Below are 19,136 nucleotides of genomic sequence, written 5' to 3'. Positions count from 1 at the left end.
ATAAGAAAAAATTCTTTATATCCCCTTATTCATTTGAACTGTATTGGCCCAGCCTTATATACGCATAAAAATTTCTGAATTTTCCCTCATTTTCTTGTTTGTTTATTTCAATCGTGAAACGCTGTACCCTACGTCAATACGGAAAGCTGAGCCATACTGGGTTCTTCTCTCCGTATTGACTCAAGGTACAGCGTTTCACGATAGAAAAAAATATCAAGAAAACAAGGAGAAAATTAGATTTTTATAACGAAATTTTTATGCGTATATAAGGTTGGGCCAATACAGTTCAAATGAATAAGGGGATATAAAGAATTTTTGCTTATAATTAAGAAATAAAAATAAAAAAATTATCTATCTTAGTTTATTCACAAATCCCGGGTGTGTGAAGCATCTAATCAGTAGGGAAACGGAAAAATCCGCAAAAAAGTACGGCTTGCAGAGGCAGCGCCAACTTGCGGCAGGCACGAGCATGATTTTTGAGCATCCTCTCAGCAGGTATAGGCCGATCACAGTCTTTCTATTCTTGGTCTGTGACAGCACGATCGTTGTTCATTGCTGCAGAATGAGAAATCTTATTGGCAGTTCGGAACCGTGCCCCGCCTTGACTTCTCGCCTTCTGAATGAAGTCTTTAAGTTCCACTATCGAAGGTTCTTCAATCTTTTTGTTTTGGCAGTAAAGTTCAAGAGAAACTGGAACAAAATCAGAGTTAAATAAAATGTCTGTGCTTACAAAAAATATGCTTTCTTACCTCCCATCACTGAGACGAGATGAATCATTTGGGAAATTCCGTTTCTTTGATCGTCTCCTCGTCCACTTTTCCACTGAAGTACTTGCATCAATTTGTCTGTAGAAATCTTCCTCCAGATTTGACTCACAAAGATTGCTTGGGTGTTCGCAGTTTTAAAATGGTTCACTAGGTAGCATACCTATGAGAGAAATAATTACTAACATTTACATTTTAAAATATTACAATTGCAGCCTAGTATACCATGCAAATTTTGGAGTGCGTTTCTCTCCCATTAAAACTTTTTCAAGCGCCACCAACTGTTCCACTTCATCAAAAGGCATATTTTGTATCAACTCTTTGACTTCTTCCTCAAAATATTTTACATTTTTGTTGAGGAATTTTTCAGGGGTTTGTAATGACTTTTGAATCATTAGAACAATTTTCTTTAGTAAATCTTTTACTTGTTGGAGACTGGTCGACAAAGAATTTATTTTGTCTTCCAAGTAACCATAAGTTACTATAAAAGGTACTATTTTTAATTATTACATTAGGTATGTTGACAGATTTATAAGTTTTATTACCAACACCGCCATTAAAATTACTAGTTTGGACGTTAACTCGAAGAGGATCTGGCTCATAAGACTGGACTGCTGGAAGAGTTGGATTGCTGGAATTGTTTTCACCATTTGATTCGTGAACAGGTAAGCCTTCATTAACTGTGTACGATGAGCTCAAAACTTCAACAAATCAACAATTAAATATCTAATTTACTAATAAAATGACTAAATATCATACCGGGTTGAATACTTGCTTCACCAGAAGTAAAATTCCTAGTTTTAAGGCTGTTGCCACCATAGTTTGCACGGTGTGGTTCATACGCCATATCTCTATGTACGTACGAAGAGATCAATCCTTGGTTCTCATAGTACGCACGATTAGCTTCATAAGCCATCTCTCCCCTCAGTGTGAACGCTGTTGAGCTCAAACCTGCATCGAATATGTTTTTAATAAAATAAAGAAATTTTAACTGATAAAATGGCTTGAATATTACCAGATTGTTGAATGCTTGAGCCTGCAGCTGCATGATTCCTCATTGGATGGCATTCATGGCTTATATGATCTAATCCATTAAGCAGCTCTCCATTCATCATGTACGACGATGAACTTAAACCTTAACAATTGGAAAGAAGCATACATATCAAATATCCAATAGCACAGTCCATTGACCGTGAATACCTGGTTTAAAAGTTGACGGCCTATTCCAAGGCTGATGAAGTCTAGAAGATGTCACAGTTGTGTTCGATAAATCAGTTAGTAGTGCATTAGCTGATGGAACAAAAGGATTTTCCTCTTCAGACGATGCAACAGCTGTTCGTTTTCGAACATTCTCCTTGCCCTTCTTCGGCCTACTCAGCTCTTTTCCCTTTTCAGTTGGTTTCCTTTTCCTCTGCAATTCCTTACTGCTGTCTGTCCAATCTGCCAAAGGTCTGCGTCTTGAGTTGAATTGATAGAACTGTGAATTGGTTGAGTTGAAGCATTACCGTTGTGCATCATCAGAATTCTTTTATTTGGCATATTAATCTGTTCATTTGCCTGAATGACTGCCACCTTTTAAAAAATATATAATCATGTTATCGACTGAAGCAAAATCTGCTTAACTATGTTATACCTTGTTGAACAACGTTGGAACAGCAGATTTCTTCAATATTTTGGTATTTCCAGTAACTGAAAAAGAAAAACAGTTTTCTTCGAAATGATCACTGCAAATAACAGTGTAATCACTGAATTTTAGGAGGCTGTATGCTGAAGATCCATTTTCGACACTGCTGTGTAAATGTTTTATCCATTTTTCGATTCTGTTTTCATGTTTTGGGAAAGTGTGGTAAGTCACTTTTTGGTTTAAAACTCCTTTTCCGTAATTTTTATTCAAACAATTAATTACACAGCACTTTTTCCTCATTCTTAATAATTATCCCTGACCTATGCATTGACCGGCACTGACCCTTGCACCCTTGAACAAGATATGGCTGAGCATGCTCTCAACCAGTGAAAAATGGAAAAATTGGGAAAGAAAATGTGGAAAGCGGAAAGGACACGCTTTCGTTGCTAGGGCGTCGCTAGGGACAAAGAGCCAGAGGTGGCTGTGGGTCGGTGGGAGGATGACAAACTTTTTGTTCTACAGGGAGATAGCCAGCTTCCTGGCCGTTACTATAGAAGGCTATGCTTCGAAGCTACCTGGAAATAAGCATCTTCAGCCACCAATGGTTCGGTTAATGATGCCATGACATCGCTCTTTAAGTTCCAGAGAATAAAGTTCACTTCGCCATCTAGTGAATAAAAAAATCAATCGATTATAGCTTCTAACGATTATGCGCGAATAAAAAACAATTGAACTCCGTTATTCTTTGTCCCCCTTTCACAACAGAATTTCCATTTATTATTTTCATAGTTGTGTTCGTCTTCTTCTGCTGAGTGTGACACCAAAAATGCTAAATTTGAGTGAATCTGATGTAGAGGATATACTTACGGCCAGCGGCCAAGCAAAAAAAAACTGAAAAATAAGAAGGATTGCACCCCGAAATATTGGATTTCATTAATCAAAAAAGCAGAGAGCATCATTGAAGTGTGGTTGAGAGATGGAGTGCCGATTGATTCATGGAAGCATATTGAAAAATCCAAATCACAATTAAAGAAGAAATACGATCTAAACGAAAAATATATTCATGATTTAACCCCTATTATGGCGGTGGATGGAAACAGTTTTGCTGAGATATCCAATGAAATTTTTGAAACGCAAATGGAACTTGATGTTGATGGTATGCCAAAAATTTCCTCCTTTTTTCTCTTAAAAGACATGTGTACTAAAATATTAAAATTTAGAAGTGATTCGAGGCAGTACAGAATATGGCAGTAAAGCAAATTTTCATCAGCACATACAAATAGCAGATAACGATCAGCGTTCGCCGGATCCTATTCCGTTCAAGTGATTGCTGCAACATTTTGCGGCTGTTACCCATCAGAAGAAGAGTAAAATGACTGTTTTCTTAAAGCTCTTTAAGCGACACCAGCCCATTCCCGAATATGACACATTGCCGAGTACAGGTCAACAACTTTTACAAATTGATGGCCGAGACTATTATGGATTTCCTTCTGAAAAAACAAGAACAAATAAATGGACATCAGCCTATGTGGTAACATCAACGGCTCGAGGAGTTAAACGAAAAAGGCTTCCTACAAGACTTCCACCATCGCGTTTCTTCCGGGAAAAATCAAAATACATGCATTTCGGAGTGGAGTCAGCCCTTTCAGGCTCATCGGTTGGTCTGGTATTCAAAAATGCAGACCTCCTTCAATACATCACCATCTATAGAGTGGTTCGAGGTTGCCATCTTGGATAGTTATTTCTCCCAGTTTGGTGCAACCTTAAACAAAAAAGCATTGGCAATTTTAGATAAATAGTGCCAGCCAACTGTCAGTTTACAGATTGACATAAGTAAATTCATTATTAATAATGACAAGCGTTGTAAATTTTACACTGGCATCGACTCCTATGAAAAATTAATTGCCTTATTTGACTTAATCGAACAATCTGCTCCGAAACCACATCCACTAGAAGTCCTTACGCATTTCCAACAGTTTGTCCTAACCCTAGTAAAATTACGTTTAAATCTCAGGCTTGAAGTTCTTGGACATCGATTTAACATAGCAAAGTCTACCGTCTCTAAATATGTGCACATTTGGGTCACAGGCATGTATCAAGTATTCGTACCAACATTTCTATTTTGGCCGGGGGAACGAGAAGTAAAAGCTACACTTCCGATGGTTTTTCTTGAACATTTTGAGCGCTGCATCTCAATTATTGATTGCTTTGAAATTTAATTAGAGTCTCGCACACTCTCTAAAGTAAGAATTCATGTGGAAAGGGTGATTGGCAAATTAAAACAACGTTTTTCAATTTTGAGTGGACCGTTACATCATGAAATGTTTTTCACGGACGAGGATGAAATATGTTTCGTAGATAAAATAGTGAAAGTGGCCAGTGCGTTAAATAATTGTAATTTCAGTATTGACTTGCACCAATAAAAGAATATTCCTTTGAAATGACGAAACCACAATCGGAATAGTTAAACGGTGAATAGTGTCCTTCATCACTAAGCTTCTTCAGAAATGACTCTCTTGCAATTTGCTCGTTGTAAACTAACTTGGCATTATTGTAATGTAAGTAATCATTATTGTAACTAATTTGGCATTGTAAACTACACCCATTACAAAAATTGTTCACTTTCATTAGTTTCCCACCAAAAATACTAAAATTGCCAATGCTTTTTTGTTTGAGGTTGCACCAAACTGGGAGAAATAACTATCCAAGATGGCAACCTCGAACCACTCTATAAGGAAAATCCCCAACTTTTGCCTAGAAGTTTGCTAAAAAACATATTTTTAAAATTATACGACATTTTAACATTTCAATAAAAAATGGTTTTCATTCATTGCTAACTATTTAGATTGAAGCGTTGGACATGGAAATGGTTGTTAGTCGTGCCAAAAAAGTGCTACGCAAAGAAAGCGAGGAAGAAGGGGTTAGAACACCATCTACGATTCCCCATTTTGAAGTGGATCTTCATGTTGATGGCTTAGAGATTTTCCAAAATTCAGAAAAACCAGGAATGATTGCTATTCTTGGTAGGGTCCACTCTATTGCGCCATCATTTGCATCTACAGTACAACCAACTGTTTTGGATTTTTTTAATCCATTTATAATCGGTTTCGAGCATGGACAAGTAAAAGCATCCGCAAAAGAGCTTATGAAACTGACTATTGACGAATTCAAACGTCTGTGCCCGCATAATCTTGAGGCCGAAGGTCGTGAATTTACGGCAAGTTTGCGGGTTGTCATCGCAGACACTCCGATGCGTTCGTTTTTGAAGAGAATTATTGGTCATATGAGCTACTGGTCTTGCGAAAGGTGAACACAGAAAGGTAATACTACTGTTCAAATTAATAAAAGAAACATGAATAAAGGTTATTTTAATTTAAGTTTGAGATTAACATTTCCTGGATACAAAAAACCCGTAATTCAGCTAAGTGATGTGAATGCCCCTCGTCGAATAGATTCCGAATTTTTAAATTACATTAAAGGCGATGACACAGAAGATAATCATGTAAATGGGCTTCGCGACCTTAGTCCTTTCATTGATCTGGATTTTCCCATGATATCTGGTTTCATCATCGACCCAATGCACACAATGTGGGCCGGTGCGTTAGGAAGAAGGCTGAAGTCCTTCGTTACACGTAAACAAGAGGGAAAGCTAAGTACACTCCAACTAGCAAAAGTAGACATTCGACTGAAAATGATTGAATCTTGTACACCGTATGAATTCAACGGGAAACTGAGAAGCTTATCAAAGAGTTCATCTAAGTACAAGACTTATGAAATCCGTCGGTTTGGATCTCTTCTTTTCCCAGTTTTTAAAAATGTACTGCACGACCATGAATTGGAACACATTATGTTGTTGCCTTATTCAATGCTTTTGCTTGGTGGTTTTGATAATAAGCAAGTACCTTATGCTAATGTTGAAAAAGCTAGAGCTGTTTTGACTGATTATGTCGTCAAACTCATATCCATGAAATATCCATGTCGATTTATTACTCACGAAATCCTACATTTACCCGATGATGTGATTCGGTACAAATGCGGGGTTGAGTGCAATAGCGCCTTCCCCTTTGAAAATTTTCTCCGGTTTTTTTAAATAGCTATTTCGTCTGGTAATTTACCTGTTGAACAAATTAGAAACCGACTCATAGAAAAGAATAAGTATGTTTTCCCTTCAACAAGTGATGGCAGAATAATTACGTCCTTCAAAGAATTTGAAATGGAGGCCAAAAGAATGAAAACAGTTCACTTAAAGGAGAATGCTTTTATTTCTTGTTCAATGACGGAACGTTTTAAAAAACTTGTTTTTTCTACTTTTACCCTAAGCAATAAGTTTCCCAATAATGTGTGTATTTTAGCAAACGGTTCAATCGTTGTTTGTATTGATATCATTGAGTACCCAAAAGAATCTCGAGAGTATTCTATAGTAGGAAGAAAATTTTCCTCTGTAGTTTCAGCTTTTAACAAGCCATACTGCTCAAAGGATTACAAAACCTACGTCGTTTCCAAATTAAGCCATCAAATCGACGAGTGGGATTTTAATTTGATTGCTGGGAAGATGTTTGCCGTACCTTATGATTTCAATAACTATCGATTCGGACGTGTTGAGGAGCCAAGGGTGCCTGACATTCTTGGAGAGTACAGCAATGCTATGTGGTATGTTCAACCTATTCAGCACACTGTATGGTAGATGCCTTGGTGCATTATAATGATTCTGTGGCAACCTTAAAAATCTAGATCTTCTCACATTAAAAAAAAATGATTAAGATAAAGTTAAAAAAGTTGCATTATAAAGTATGAAATAAAATGGAAGAATTATTTGCGTAAAATATTTGTGTTTTTTCCGTAAATCTAATGAAAAAAATATGAAAAGAAATAAAAAAATTAACCGTAAAATTTATTCATTTTTTAAGAACATTATATGGATAAATTTCCATGCACAAAACAAGGTTTTAGGAACTTGAAATTGCATCTAAGTTTACGGAAAAGTTGCGCGTATATTTTTCGTAAAACCAACGATATGGGAAACCAAAATGTTAACCGTAAAATGTATTTATTTTTTAAGAAAATTATATGGATAATTTTCCATGCACAAAACAAGATTTTGGGAAATTGAAATTGGATCTTAGTTTACGGAAAAGTTGCGCATATATTTTTCGTAAAACCAACGATATGGGGAAAAGATGGATAACTTTTACTTGGGCAGATCAAAATTTCATGAAGAATACCGATACCGATGATTCGAAATATATTTTTCAATTTCAATATTCATTTCAAAAAGATTTTCCTTATGCTTCCTACTGACATCTCAAAATAAGCATGTTTATGGAATCGAACATCATACTATCAGTTCACTGGGCACTACTGTACCACAGAGCCTTTCTCTACAAAAAACCATGCGGTAAACTACGAAAGACATGAATTGAGGTTTATCGATATATTCCAATACACGCAAAAAAAAAAGAAAAAACACAAAAAAAGCCCAAGTAAAAATTACTCCGTGTGAATAGAACCTACTACTTTCAACGTTACAATTCGCAGTCACAGATTATACCAACCACCCACATCGACTGTGTTATACCTGGTTATAGAATATAAAAGCGAAGAAAATTATCTATACCGATATTTAAGAAATAATTCAGCCTGATCTCCCTTGACGTCCAAAACAGTTTTGACAACCATCGCAAGCCAATCAGAGGGCCAGAAAACGACACGTGACCGTTGCCTGTCAAAACTGCTTATGGCTTCATGGCGGGAAGGCCGTTTAAGGCCGTTTTCCTTGTTTTTTTCAGTGCTTTCACGCTATAGCGTTCACGAGGGAGGAAATGAATGTAACTTGTTGTACGACATACAGGTAAACGGTGTCTCGCGCCGTGTGGCGGCTCGACCGTGCTCGGAAGGGGCTGCGTTAACGTCGCCCCCGGAGGAGGCCCCCTACGTTAAACGCAAGCGCCCCTCCCTCGTGAACGCTAAAGCGTGAAAGCACTGAAAAAAACAAGATAAACGGACTTCTGACCATGAAGTTATAGGCAGTCTTGACGTCAAAAACGGATTGGACAAGCAACGGTCACGTGACGTTTTCTGGCCCTCTGATTGGCTTGCGATGGTTGTCAAAACTGTTTTTGACATCAAAGGAGACCATGTTAAAATAATTAGATCGAAAGATTGGTGTTTCTGTGAAGAAAACTCAATGGAAAAATTCAATTACTTTATCAAAAGAAAATTTAGTATTTGTTTACATTCTACTGCGAGACTAGAACACTGGACTAAGATTGACAGATTTACAGAGGTCAGAATCGCTAGACCGTACCATTGAGCTAAAGGGGTATTGCAATAAGAACAATCCAAACGAACCATTCAAACCATCTACGATACCGATACATCGACGATACGCCAATACTCCGATACGATATATCTAGTATCTATAGAATTTCGATGTATCCCCAACACTATTGTAACTAAGAACAGAGACAGACAGGCATAGAAATCTGGCCATCTGGTGGCGAAAATTGGAACTACCCAAACATTATCGTAATTCCCCGACTGCTTATCCTGTATTAGGAGGACCGAAGATCCCGATATCGTCCCATGGCGGCGCTAGCCGAAGACATTGAACGGGAAAAAGCGCGATTGACACCGGTCTAACGGGAAGTATTAGTCGTACTTTTAAAATAGACTAAATTGCATTGAGCCATTTTAAAAAACTTATTTTTTCCCCTAAGGTATGGGCCTAGGCCGCAGCATTAATGCTGCGGCAATAAGGCTAGTCTCAAGACGAACCTGTGCGCTTCAGGTGAGACTGGCTGCAGCGTGCCCAACCCAGGCTTTGCTTGGTCTGCAATGCGTCCTTGAGTGTAAATTCCCAAATGTTGGCCTGCTTGCTCACGCAGGACATCCCACCCCCTATTGACGGGGAAGCGAGTGGCGGGAGAGCCGAGCTAAGGCGGACTATGAGCAAATTTGAATTAAAGTCGCCGGATGGTGTACAGACTGCACGGGCAAGGGCTTATTGGCCTTCTCAAGGATGAACAGTCGCGTATGGCCTCAGCGCCATGCGGAATGCATTACCTACAATCGTCTATCTGAGTTTTAAAAGTAGCAAAGTTTAATTGCTGAAATATCTAACCAATAGCTAGGCAGACCTCTTCTACTCCCCATATTCAATACTCACATTCTAAACTACCTATTTACAAGCTAATAAGAAAATGTCTTTCAAGGATTTGATAAAAAGTCGACCAACCGTTCGGCTATCTCTCCTAGTCTCGATTGATCTCAATCGGCTAGGACAGATACCATCGAGAGATGAGCTAAACGAGTTGGAGGCTAAGACGAAGAGGGTTCAGCAAACAATATTGGCTGTTCCCAAGCAAAAACAATCTAAGGAAAATACTTTGGTAAAAACTAAAGCTCCTGTTCGTTTTCAGGCACCTGCTATGCGTTCAGTGGTGGCGGCAAGAGCAAAGATTGACAGTCTCCATCGCAGTCTGTTTGGGGGTAAGCTTCCACCACCAGCACCAGCGCCAATACCAAAGAAGCTGACTCATAAGCCAAACCCTTCGACCGACCGCCTGGTCAGACCGCAAGTGTCTGTGTTGACGAAACCAGAACCTGGTTTGATGCGCCCACTACCATCTCGAGAATGCCCAAATTACCTGATGGCCAAGCGTAAGCGGGAAGAGGATGCGCCAGCAACCCTTCCTGTGGAGAAACGTTTCAAGGATCTAAATTCCAAAGACTACAAAGTTCCTGTTCGGTTCCAAGCACCACCTATGCGTTCGGAGGCACAGATCACGGCAGAGGTTGGCAACCTACATCGCAGTCTATTCCAGGGTTTGCTTCCATCTAAGAACCTGACGAATAAACCACGACCGATGTCAGATCGTCCGGTCCGACCACCTCTGCCTGTGGCTGAACCTGAACAAGATTTGCCCCTGTGGTGCCGGCAGAGCTTTTACGATTATAATTACCAATTTTCCTTTGATTAGCCTAAGTTGATAGTAGCGTGCATTGCCAAAATTGTGTGCATGTGTGTATGTGTGTGAAAATGTGTATATCTTTGATATAAATAACATAGTCAAAATTACCTCTTGTGTGCATGTGTGTGTGTGTGTGTATGAGTGTTTTTGTATGCTGTAACGTTTTGGCTGTAGTTGAAAATGCACCGCTTTAAACCCCTTACACAAATTGTCTTGTCCTTCAATCTTGTCGTTGTCGACTGATTTATGTTCTTTCCGTAACATAGCTTGTACTAGGATTGAATGAAAATAGTTTTGCAGAAACTATCCAGCTGTTAGTAAAATTGTAATTATCTGGCATTGCGCAACGGCTACTGACTTCACATGATGGGACTGTCAGGATAGATATTCACTTACACATTTTGAGGATCTATTTTGCTTTAAATGACAGTTAGAGGCAGCTACTTTGGTCTATTAGTGGTAATAGGTTGCTGCCATTCGCAACGTTTTTGTCTACAGTAAACACACCACAGGGTAGACTGTCGGATGCCTCTTCGGAGGCATTTTCAGCCAATTAATTACGAAATTAATAGTGTTTAACGGAGCTTAAAAAAACATTAAAGTAAAATGTTAATAGAACAGTTTTTAATCAGCAAGGCTTATGATTGCGTCTTCACTGTCAATTAAATCAGGACAACCATGAGGTGACCGCGCACTTACATAGGTACATTAAATGTTGTAACAAAACATTCGATGAACAATGAGCGTTGCATTTGTCGTACTGCCATCTATTGGCATCTTCAGTAAAGCTTGAACTAATGAACAATTTCACGTCTTGCTATATAATAACGATGGAGATGAGTATAGAGCAGTAAAACATCCTACGTTGCACGTTCTCCACAAATGCGAAAATCTCATTTGTGTCCAAGTTGGTCTGCTGCGGCTGCAGCGTCTTATGGAGAAACCAACTTCTTCATGTTAAAAAATAAGTTTTCATAAATATAATTAAGATTTTCCCCCTTTTCTTCCTAGCAGATGGTACCCTATTCATTTTTTCATTTCCCAATTTTGTTTCTAGTCCTAGTTCTATCTGGTTTATTTTTATTTAGCTATTGTTTGTGAATGGTTTGTTGTTCATCACCTTGTAGCAGACAAATTTCTGGCAGCAAACGAAATTCTTCGGCTAAAAGAGACGAGCAACTTACAAACAAAAATAAAATAAAAATAAAGTAGATAGAACTGGAGCTAGAAAAAAATATTGGGAAATGGGATGAGTGGAAATTCACAATTATTACAGTAATTTTAATGAAATTATATCGTTGCTTAATTAAGTAATATCCTAATAAATGAAAACAAAATTATAAAGTTAAAAGGCATTGTATTACGGAAAGGAAACAGAAAGAAAAATAAACAATAAACATAAATAATAACAAACACAAAACAAAAAAATAACGGCTCGGGGGTTTTGTGTTTTTGCCTGACATGGTTCAGGTCCCTGAACGAGATGGAGTTGCAACTGAATGCGTAAGGCAAGTTGCGCTAGTATAGCGAATTGAGCTGCCTATCTCTTGCTGCAAATTGAGGCCAGGGACCTGAACCCTAACAGGAGTTGTCGTCATGTTTTGCCTGACAGCGTTCAGGCCCTTGAACGAGATGGAGTTGCTCTATACATAGGAATTCCAACGTTAAGGTGCTAAGAGTTTTCCCGACTGTGATGAACATAATTCTTGCTTTATTTACTCTGGTATAATAAATCAGTAGGTATTCTTTTAGGCATTTCCCACAACATATACGGTGCTAGATTCCGTCCGCATAGTAATATACAACAGAGTAGTCTATAAACAAGTGTATGCACGTATGGGGATTACCTCTTCATTTTATATCTAAGAGGCTCCTAAGAATGAGCCCTTTTGGATTTTCCTTGAAAATCAATTACATCACCCAAGTAATAACATATCTTGTTCGTTATCACAGCAATTTGCAGTGTATCGTCCTTTTATTTGAAATTTGAACAGCCCCAAATCTGGAAACGAATTTATTAAAGACATTGTCAAGAATGATTTGAAACCTGTGCTATTCTTTCTAGCTTGATCAGATTGCTCTTCAGCGCTCTTCAGTGAAATCCGTTATTCATAAATCCATTTAATATGTCTTTTCTGTTAACAAAAATTTAATTTTTTTATTGTGAGTTATTTTCGTTCCCGTTCATTAAGTTTGTGTGTGTGCACTCCTTTGTTTAGTAATTAATTACTGTCGTGACTTTGAAATCTTCCAAGATCGCGAATAACAATAGCTAAGTATTGGCAACAGTAAATAGGCAAAGATATGTGAATAAAATGAGGGCCATCGCGACCGTAGTCTATTCCCATTGTGGATACTCGTGAACCCATCCAATTGTCACTAACCCGTTGAACCAATATTTCTGCCTATCGGCCTCTCGTTGCATCTGCCCATTGACTCGCCCATTGCATTTGTCCGTCCATCTGTCGTCTTGCCCCTTAATCTACACTCTGTTGTTGTCCGTCGTAGGGTGTCCGTCACATTTGCTCGTCAACTCTTCCCTTCAGCTGCCCATCGAACATGCCATCGTAGCATCTGGTCTATCCACCCTTTGTAGCAGCTTGCTGGCCCAAAGTTGTATTTGCCCATCGACTTATTCTTTAATAACGCACGTTAAAACGATATTCTTTCTGCCCGTCGACCCACTCGCCTTCTGTTGACCACTTTATTTTACCTGCACGTCGACCTGCTAGTTGTACCTGTCCGTCACATCTCCAATTACATATTTACCCGTCCATTAGACGTACTCTCTAAGAAATATCTCGGGGTTTTTACATAACTCGGTAATCAACTTCCAGACTTTTTTGTCGGCATTTTTTTACCGACAATTTAAATCGGGAAAACAGTGGTAATCCGAATACTATTGTCGATTTACCTTTATTTTCCCAAAATCTGGGGGGTGTATGTAGTGATGTGACGTTAACTTTAACGGATAACGTGAAAATTACGTTAACGGACGTTTTTTGGGTCCGTTAATTTAACGCAATAACTTAACGTTTTGAAAATTAGTAGACGTTATTTTTGAGTTATTTCATTTTTTTAAGCTTAAAAATACAGTGTTGTCAAAAAAAAATGTTATTACTCTGCTTTAAAAAAGGCTGAGTTGTGTCATGTGTGTAGTCTGCTACAAATTAGAAAAACGTGGTTTTAAAAAAATTGATAGACGTACAAACAAGTAATTTTGTTCTCTTTTTTGTAAGAAATGACTAAATGAGTGAAACAGAAATTTCAGAAGGCGAAGAAGGGCAATTTGTCCCATTCGTTCCTGCGAGTTTGCATAAAAGAAGTCCTATTCACCACGATATTTTGCGTCCCTTGTTTTTTAAATAATTTATCATCATCTAATTATAATATTTGATTTTTTTTTGGATTCACCAAATTAAATTTGAAAATTAAATATTCTTAACTGAGAACTGCAATAAAACTAATCAAGACCGTGGTTTACATTTTCTTATACTTTTATGAACTATTTTTTAAAAAATAACGTAAAAAATAACGTGAAATTCACGTTAACGGAGCGAAAAAATTAACGCGTTAATTAACGCGTTAACTTAAAGGCAAAAAGTGAAGCTCCGTTAACGTATTGGATAACGCTAACGTTTCGAAAATCCACTAACGTCACATCACTAGGTGTATGCACCCCCTTCATTCTCAAGGTCCAGACGTCTGGTTTCCCCCTTCTACCCCAACTGTATTCTTGTATTTTCAAGGTCTGTCTGTCTAAATGTGCGCAGACGTCCTTCATCATAATGCAGTACTTTGTAATATCATAAACGGTTAAGTCATTATTTTAATTGTTATTGAATAACATTAACTTAAAAATTTTTATTTTTAATAATTTTATTTAATGCCAACTATTTAATTTTTTGTCTATAGTTTAAAACTATTACCTCTCTTCGACCTACTACTATTCGTTTAGCTCTGAGCTGGTGGTTTTTGCGGGATTCGAACCATAGCACCGCACGTCTTTTTCATAGAACTCTGATATTTTTCCACTGTGCCACATTGACTGTCGTATGTGCATTATAGAATGCACTATATTGTGAGACATGTGTAGGGTGATAGAAAAATTTTCGGGGAAAATTTTCATAGAATTGAAAATCTTATATGTTATGAATATAAATTAGACTTTTGGCCATTAACGCTCCATATAAATTGATTTTACGATTGTCAAATTGTCGAAAAAATAATTGCAAATTAACAACACCACTCATTCTCTTCATCTTGAGGACAAAATGGAAAAAATGTGACTCCCCGTTAAAAAATCCCTATTTGTTAGGATAACCAATTTGCCAAACCTAAGGGAAAACTAAATTTTTTTTTGTAATCCTTCATTCTTACATAAACAATACAAACAAAAATGTCCCCCACACCTAGGATAAAAATAAGTTAGGTAATTAGAGAAGGCCTCTGGCAATGCTTTTGTTTACTTTTCTTTGTTACGATCGCCAACCCGCCCCAATATGTTTTTCCTTCAATCTGAATACCGTGATTAATTATCGGAGATTTTTCTTAGCCTTTAAAAATCATATTGTAGGGATTTTGGCGTAAAATCAGTGAAAAACCGACAAGTATATCGGTAAAAATGTAACGAAATGTAATCTCGGAATTTTTTCCCGACATATTTCTTAGAGAGTATTGTCCGGCGAGTTATGTCAGTGATTTAGGAAAGAAACCGGAAATTGTTTTGTTTTTTGAGAAAAGGTGAATGAAGCAAATATGCCAAGGCTTTAAGTATATCAGGCTGGTGGTCAATGATGTGAATTTTATACGTATTACTATGACGTATTTTTTTGTTTGCAGGCCCGTCTATTTGAGAGTTTAAATATAAATTTTAAATACAGTGTACATCACATGGACGGATAAGCTTCACATTGCCACATCACCCTTCAAAAGTTAAGCTCAGCGTGATTGTTTCCACGGCAGCCATTTGTTTTCAAATCTGCAGGAAAACCTGTTTAGATTCGGGACAAATGCCAAGAAAACGGTGCGCATAGTTTGCCTGTACAACTGGAAATAGGAGTCAGTGTTTATTGGCGACAGCAGCCAAACAAAGGAGTTCTTGATACGGAATGCTTATGTTCGTCGCTAAAATAGAGGCGGACTCTTTATAGCTCAGTAAGCAATAGTCAGTGTTTGTTTTGATATGGCCCTTTCCAGTTGATTCTGTTAATCTCAACTTTTCTGACGTACAGCCTTAATCACTGATGGAAGAAAATTGAAGAACTTACGACATTTTTCTGTCTTGCACTCCGACTAGCTATATACTATACAACGTTTTCATCTTTTATTGATCTAATAATCTGATTGTTAGATCTAAATGTCTTGACGAAAAGAATAACTTGCAGGTAATTTCGGGGAATAAAAATACAGAATAGAAAACTTCCAACTCTGCAAGCCGATTAGAGTAGAGAACCCTATTATTACATGCCTCTTTCTGCAACCTTTCCTCACTGCAAAGTTGAATCTGACGTAATCTAAGGGACGACTCTAAACAAAAAGTCTTATTCGCGTTTTTGTCATCCTGTTTTTTTGTTTGTTTGTTTTTATTTTATTTTTTTTTCTCCTTTTCTCCAAATCCCTTTGCTATATGTCATATAAATGTGTAAAAAGCCTTTCTAGGTTACAAATGTGAAATGTCATAAAGGAGGGGAGCGAACTCAAAATTTTTGATTCTTACTAATACCTCGTGAAGGTTGAAAAAACTCATTGATCACGTTTTAGATAAACAAATGGCATAGGAAGGCTATTACAGGAGGATAGAGAAACTGAGTAGTGTGGCAGTTGAAATAAAAAATATTCCTCTCGTTAAAGAAAATCTAAAATTCTTTATAGGCAACATGATACACATTATTACGTGCGATACGATTATTAGACGTGATACGTATCCTTGTTTAGGATAGTTAGAAGATTCAAATCGACAAAATTCCTGTAGCCTAGTCATTAGGGCAAACATATTGTCACACGAGTTGTATAGGAACAAGAACAAACGAATACAACAAGTGATGACTTAAATTCTAAACAATGGTTTAACTCAAACAAAAGGGATAACCATTACCAAAAGTTGGAGAAGCGTCTGAAGAACTCTAGGGAAACCAGGGAACTCCTCCTACGGAGCCTAGCTCCGGGAGCTCACCCGATGGAGACTCCTCTAACGCAGATTCGGGGCAGCGTTTTATACCGTCGCGCGAATTACTCCCCTTCCGGACTGCATATCTGCGTATCTTTCTTAGAGCGAACTTCTCCCGATAATTTCTTCACCACGATCGCAGCGTTGTCCAAGGAGCGGATGACTCATCTCTGCGAAGAGATAACCAATCTCCTTTTTCACCCGCGACAATATTTTAGGCAATTCAATCACTTTTACTTGATTTAACTATACTTGCCCCCTAAAATAACAGAAAAAAATTTTTATTTTAGAAAATTATTAGGCATTCATTTTTCTATGTGCTAGTACTAGCGATGTTATGTGTACGAAAACATAGCTGTTTCTTGTTAAATAAAATCGAATTTCAATAGCACTCGCGTGGGATAGAGGTGGGCAAATAGAGAGAATGCGTCTCAGTTCATTGGTTTTCCAAATATTATAGTCTTAACATTTGAAAATGGATAGATCGACGTCTTAAATATACATTAAGGAAAATGAAATTAGAGGTTTCAGGAATCACGTTAAAAAAATTAAATTTTTCTGGACAATGGACCTTATAATTAGCTTGTTTTTTTGTTTTTTTTTTACAAGCAAAATGTATGAAATTGTTATTTGTTCAAACATGGTGCATTCGTCTTTACAAGGGGATCAATCCGCGCTGGTTAGTCCATCTCGTTAAATGTGTTCCAATAAATTTGCAAAATTCTCTTTTCGATAAATTTAGCTAAAATAGCACGTTTAAAGAATAAATCTTATCGTTGTGTTGACAGGATTCATATTTACCCTTATCATCAACGAAACTCGTTATCGACGTGGTTACTCTGTACTCAGTATACTCTGGCAGTAGTAGGCCTACTACTTAGGTTGAAATCAGCGACACGTCTTTTCGCGTTGGAGCTCTGCTAATCCCAGGCTAATTCTTAATCTGCAAATTGAATTTCAAACCTGAAAAACTAGGGGAAAAAAATCTCAGCATCTTCATAAAAGAAAGAGAATCCATTTCAACTTGATCTTCTTTTCTATATCTTTACATGATTCGCAAAAATTAGCGCTTTATGAACGTGCATGCAATCGATTGAATTGAATGGATTCGCCCTAGAATAAGCAAACGATGAGTCTCAATAGAAGACCTTACGCAGGTCGTACACGTACCGTCATTTTTTATTGGGATTCCACCATTGTAAGTTTGCCGAATAGAAACTCACCCGGATTCTGGCCATATGTTGGTATTGCGCACAGTGCGCAGCTAGGATTCATGTAAATAATCGATACTTTCATTATCGACTCATACAACGATCCCTGTCATCCCCTAACCCCTTCCCGCAGACAGGAAGAAGAAAATATTAATTGTGAAAATTGTCTTTCTATAGGTTCGGCAAATCTTTAAAGAATATCTTAGAAAGCCGTTAGTCACAAACGCTAATACCACCAAGAAGACCAACCATTCACCATCGTACGTAGCCTACCATGTTGATGTGTAATGCATATTCGTACTGAAATACGAGTTAATATGTCTCTTCAGAGTTTTAACAGTTATGAAATACGACTGATGTATTACTGTATAAACTAGACTAACAATCATTACAACATCAGAGTAGAAGATGTTATATCAACGACTAATACCATAGCACACGTCTGTCCAGTGGACATTCGTTATATCCTATATGACAATTCAGCTCTTTGGTTTAATGAGCTTACGAGAGCGGTATTGAAACTACCAAGACCCAATGATGATCTACCTTTACCGTTCATTCGGCTATGCCTGTTTACTGCAAAGCTCCTGTATTAATCTTCTAAACTATACATTTCAGCCACTCTCATTCTTCATCAGTAGGCCTGGCCTAATGCACCCATTTATACATTTGTGAGATTCATGGTGGGTTACGCGAATAAAGAAAAGCCACGCATTCCGTTCTCCGAACCCGTTACGGTATTTGTAATCCATTTAGCATTACACATGCTATTCGAGTGTTTTGTTCTTAAAGAGCATGAGAAAATTATTCTCCCCCCTCGAAAAATGAAAAACAAAAACGATGAACCTTTTGGTCAGATATTTCAAATAATATTAAAACACGTAAGGAGCCATACGTGTCCCCCAAACAAAAGAGATAGTAGTAGTTTATTTGAGCAAGAATAGTACAAAGAATCGTACCGCGTGTTTGTCAGCCGGAAGGTGAAAGGTATTGGGAACGGTCGTAAACAAGATGACAAACATGTCAAGCTATTACATCCAAAACGTTAGATAAACTTCATGCCTCCCACTCCCAGTTACAAACATTACTCCCGCCTACTATACACTGCTGCTACCCGATTGGTTTTATTGCTGCGCACGCTACACATTGTCAAAAATGACACCTTTTATATACTTGCCGTCACTTCAACATGATGAATTTATGTTGCCAGTTTTTTTTTACGGGAAAATATGTTTGTTTGTTACTATGCGCGGACGTACCATACGGAAAAAAAAATCACTGAACTTGATTTTTAATGGTGTTTGAAAAAATTGTTACTTCCAGGACTAAGAATAGCAATGCCTGGGGGGCTGGTATAGGTCTAGTAATTTATCATTTTACAGAATTTAATTTTTCAAA

The 19,136-nt window shown here is 37.6% G+C and overlaps 1 protein-coding gene across 1 annotated transcript; it reads right to left on the bottom strand.

Moving 5' to 3' along the window:
* Window positions 1-517: 517 nt before the first annotated feature.
* LOC116936111 lies at window positions 518-2,213 on the bottom strand. The gene is made up of 7 exons (XM_045172618.1): window positions 1,965-2,213; window positions 1,780-1,899; window positions 1,524-1,715; window positions 1,310-1,465; window positions 1,028-1,245; window positions 750-927; window positions 518-690 (listed from the first exon to the last, which is right to left on the bottom strand). The coding sequence occupies exons 2-7, from the start codon at window positions 1,877-1,879 to the stop codon at window positions 518-520; spliced, it is 1,017 nt and encodes a 338-aa protein (XP_045028553.1). The 5' UTR covers window positions 1,880-1,899; window positions 1,965-2,213.
* Window positions 2,214-19,136: the final 16,923 nt, after the last annotated feature.

The sequence above is a fragment of the Daphnia magna genome, linkage group LG4 (assembly GCF_020631705.1).
Source record: "Daphnia magna isolate NIES linkage group LG4, ASM2063170v1.1, whole genome shotgun sequence".
Lineage (NCBI taxonomy): Eukaryota > Metazoa > Arthropoda > Branchiopoda > Diplostraca > Daphniidae > Daphnia > Daphnia magna.
Note: the sequence above shows the minus strand (reverse complement) of the source record. Positions and strands in the feature narration are given on the sequence as shown.

Excerpts from the sequence above, each read along its gene's own strand:
- LOC116936111 (XM_045172618.1), bottom strand. The coding sequence starts at position 1,879 with ATGATGAATGGAGAGCTGCTTAATGGATTAGATCATATAAGCCATGAA. Across the intron at positions 1,466-1,523 it reads TGAAGCAAGTATTCAACCCG|TTTTGAGCTCATCGTACACA; the intron begins GTATGATATTTA and ends GATTTGTTGAAG. Across the intron at positions 691-749 it reads TCTCGTCTCAGTGATGGGAG|TTTCTCTTGAACTTTACTGC; the intron begins GTAAGAAAGCAT and ends ATTTTGTTCCAG.